Below are 3,876 nucleotides of genomic sequence, written 5' to 3' on the forward strand. Positions count from 1 at the left end.
CCCCCCCCTGCTGGACCACTGGAGGGACGTCATGGAGGAGATTCACTCTATGGAAAAACTGACATATCTTTTACGTATGAAAGGACATTCTTACAACAGACGTTGGTCTAAATGGCTGACATGCAAGAGCAAGGAAGCATAACTAGGTGTAATATCATCTAATGTGTGTGTGTGTGTGTGTGTATTAAAAAACAATTTTTCTGTCTTTTTACTTAACTAAGAATCAGTGCCCCAAGTTCAGTGTGTGTTGTATGTTTTATTGTAATGAAAAATGTTAGAGTATATAAAACATTCACTAAGGGAATGTTGAATTGCATATTAGGCAAAAAAAAAAAGTTTTTGTAGCTCAAATGAAATTGAATTGCTTATTTGCATCTTTTAAGATAGTCCTAATATTAAATAAAAATATTTCAGGTTTTATGGAAATTTTGTAGAATCTGCCAATTATTTTATTTGATTAATCATCAGAATAATCAATTCCTAAATTAATCATTTGTTGCAGCCCTAATTCTCATACTTAAGTTATTTTTAATGACTAGTTATTTTTTATGTACCATTTGTTGTGCATGGTTCTATGTTTACAAGTACAGATGATTAAAAAGACAATAACAAGAGGGAAAAATGTTACGAAAACATTAAAAGTGAATTGAGCAATGTGGCACAGTTGTGCCTGGGCTAGAATTGAATCTTTCAGCAGCATCCTCACATTGTGTCCCCCTGTCAAGTTTCTCTCAGTAGCTTCGATTCTTTTCTCCTCCATTAGATCAGCCCTGAGTCGAAACTGCGGCTGCCCAAACTGCCTCCTCCCGGTTCAGAGGTGAAAGTGAAGCAGGAGGTGGTGAAGGAAGAGGTGCCGATTGAGAACTCCAAGCAGTTGTCTGCCTGCAGTCTACGCCTGCCAGCCTGTCGCATCAGTGAGTCTGTGCAACAGCTGATGGAGCTGGCGGTCAACACGCTGTGTGAGGCTGTAGGAAGCTCCACTCAGTGGTAAGTTTCAGAGACTTTTACTGTTTAAATGCAGCTGGCCTCCCCCTGGGAGAAAAACCCAGCTAATATGTCTCTCTGTTTTTCAGCGCCTTGCAGCTCTTCTTCACTGTGAGAAACATTTTTCAGCTTTTCTATGATGTTGTGCCGACGTACCACAAGTAAGAATGCTTCTATCCCAGGTCGCATAAACCACATACTGTATCTGGAGAGATGAATGTTTGTAATTTTAATCTTTTTAGGGAGAACCTACTCAAATTTCCCCACCTTGCTGCTGTCCAGCACAACAACTGCATGTACTTGGCGCACCACCTGCTCACACTGGGGCACCATTTTCGAGCCCACCTGCCACAGCCCCTCAGCGAGGGCGTCGCGACTTTTGTTGACATGGTGCCTGGATTCAGGAAACTGGGTGAGCCAGCAGTTAAGAAAAATATAGACATTAGAGGTGTGCCGGTCAATTGGCCATGATCATTATTGGTCAATTTCTGTGAAAAAAGAGGTAAAGCTGCGCACAGCTACCAACACCCACCTGGAAGAGCATGATGGTCATAACAGAGCATGATGGTCTATTATGTCTAAACAAATAACCAGAAAAATAATTCAAGTCTTCAAGCTGGCGGTGTAAGATGCTGGTTCTGCTCTCGCTCTTGAACCGCCGCTACGCGTTACTGGTAGTAATATTTCACAGATGTAGAGCCGCTCAACCTCTACCAGACTGAACTCTCACATCGAATGTTTGCTTAAAGCTGCAGTATGTGAATTGAAAAAGATTTTAAATATTTATTAAAATATGTCTATTATGTCTAAATTAGGTGAATTTATTGCCAGATAATTTTTCCATTTTGCCAGACAATATAGTATCATTTATAGCTAAAGTGAAAAATTATCAGCCATTCCGGGTGATCGGCAAAGATCGGCTTCATGGATGATCAGCATCGGAATCGGCAGCAAAAATCCTGATCGGAGCATCCCTATTCTTACATTTAATTCATAATGGTCTTAAAAAGTCTATAATGAATTGGTGTTTAATGCTTGTCAAGCAGAGGGCTACAACAATCTGAGGTAAAAATGCAACTGTAAATACATTGATTTTTTTTTCACTAAAATCAACTAAACATGCAATATTTTCATGAAATGAGCAGAGTGATTGATGGAGATAAGATTTCGAATCAAATCGAACCAAAACATTTAAACGGTTGAACACAAACATCTTATCAGAAGATAGGCAGTTTTCTAACTTTCTAGAAAACAAGAAACAAATCTTGACATTAAAAATTTCCTGAAAGTTTATTTGTATATTTGTGGGGCCATATTCATTTAGATCTGCACAAGCTTCAGGCTGTCCTGTTTCTTAGGTGCTCAGTGCTTTTTGGCCCAGCTGAATGTCCAGAGAGCTGAACTCCTTGAGAGACTCGCCACGGCTCACAACTTCAGCAACCTGGACGATGAGGACAACTACACTGCAACCAGCAAAGCAGTAAGACAGGTGAGAGAGGGAGACCTGGAACGTTTCAGAGGGTCTAGTAAGGTTTTATTGTTTCATTTTGCAGTAGATTTATGTGGGGATGTGACCATGCAAATAAGACATTGTCTTGGCTTACTGTAAGTGTCTGTCTATATCGTACAGGAACAGTTTTATATATTTATATTTTAAGAAAAAACTTAAGCTCTTGTACACAATAAATGTGTCTCTAAGTGAAAAATGCAACTTTATTAGCAACTTTATATTTTTTTTTTCATTCATACAGTACAGACCAAAAGTTTGGACACACCTTCTCATTCAATGAGTTTCCTTTATTTTCATGACTATTGACATTGTAGATTCACACTGAAGGCATCAGAACTATGAATTAACACATGTGGAAATATATACTAAACAAAAAAGTGTAAAACAACTGAAAATACGCCTTTTATTCTAGGTTCTTCAAAGTAGCCACATTTTGCTGTGATTACTGCTTTGCACACACTCTGCATTCTCTTGGTGAGTTTCAAGAGGCCGTCACCTGAAATGGTTTTCACTTCTCAGCTGTGCCCTGTCAGGTTAATACATGGGATTTCTTGCCTTATAAATGGGGTTGGGAACCATCAGTTGTGTTGTGCAGAAGTCAGGTGGACAAACAGCTGATAGTCCTACTGAATAGAGTGTTAGAATTTGTATTGTGGCAAGACAAAAGCAGCAAAGTAAAGAAAAACGAGTGGCCATCATTACTTTAAGAAATGAAGGTCAGTCAGTCCGAAAAATTGGGAAAACTTTGAAAGTGTCCCCAAGTGCAGTCGCCAAAACCATCAAGCGCTACAAAGAAACTGGCTCACATGAGGACCACCCCAGGAAAGGAAGACCAGGAGTCACCTCTGCTGCGGAGGATAAGTTCATCCGAGTCACCAGCCTCAGAAATCGCAGGTTAACAGCAGCTCAGATTAGAGGCCACACAGAGTTCTAGCAGCAGACACATCTCTGCAACAACTGTTAAGAGGAGACTGTGAATCAGGCCTTCATGGTAGAATAGCTGCTAGGAAACCACTGCTAAGGACAGGCAACAAGCAGAAGAGACTTGTTTGGGCTAAAGAACACAAGAAATGGACATTAGACCAGTGGAAATCTGTGCTTTGGTCTGATGAGTCCAAATTTGTGATCTTTGGTTCCAACCACCGTGTCTTTGTGCGCCGCAGAAAAGGTGAACGGATGGACTCTACATGCCTGGTTCCCACCATAAAGCATGGAGGAGGAGGTGTGATGGTGTGGGGGGGCTTTGCTGGTGACACTGTTGGGAATTTATTCAAAATTGAAGGCATACTGAAGCAGCTTGGCTACCACAGCATCTTGCAGCGGCATGCTATTCCATCCGGTTTGCGTTTAGTTGGACCATCATTTATTTTTCAACAGGACAA

The 3,876-nt window shown here is 40.6% G+C and overlaps 1 protein-coding gene across 1 annotated transcript in view; it reads left to right on the forward strand.

Moving 5' to 3' along the window:
- Positions 1-763: 763 nt before the first annotated feature.
- The window catches only part of LOC103129123 (centromere/kinetochore protein zw10 homolog), a gene marked incomplete at its 5' end in the record, with an annotated part of 6,698 nt that continues 3,585 nt past the window's right edge, over positions 764-3,876 (forward strand). The window contains 4 exon segments of the mRNA XM_007540101.1: positions 764-987; positions 1,074-1,145; positions 1,227-1,396; positions 2,343-2,495. Of these exon segments, the coding sequence (XP_007540163.1) occupies positions 764-987; positions 1,074-1,145; positions 1,227-1,396; positions 2,343-2,495 (619 nt within the window).

Source organism: Poecilia formosa, unplaced genomic scaffold (genome assembly GCF_000485575.1).
Source record: "Poecilia formosa unplaced genomic scaffold, Poecilia_formosa-5.1.2 Scaffold518, whole genome shotgun sequence".
NCBI classification, from domain to species: Eukaryota; Metazoa; Chordata; class Actinopteri; order Cyprinodontiformes; family Poeciliidae; genus Poecilia; species Poecilia formosa.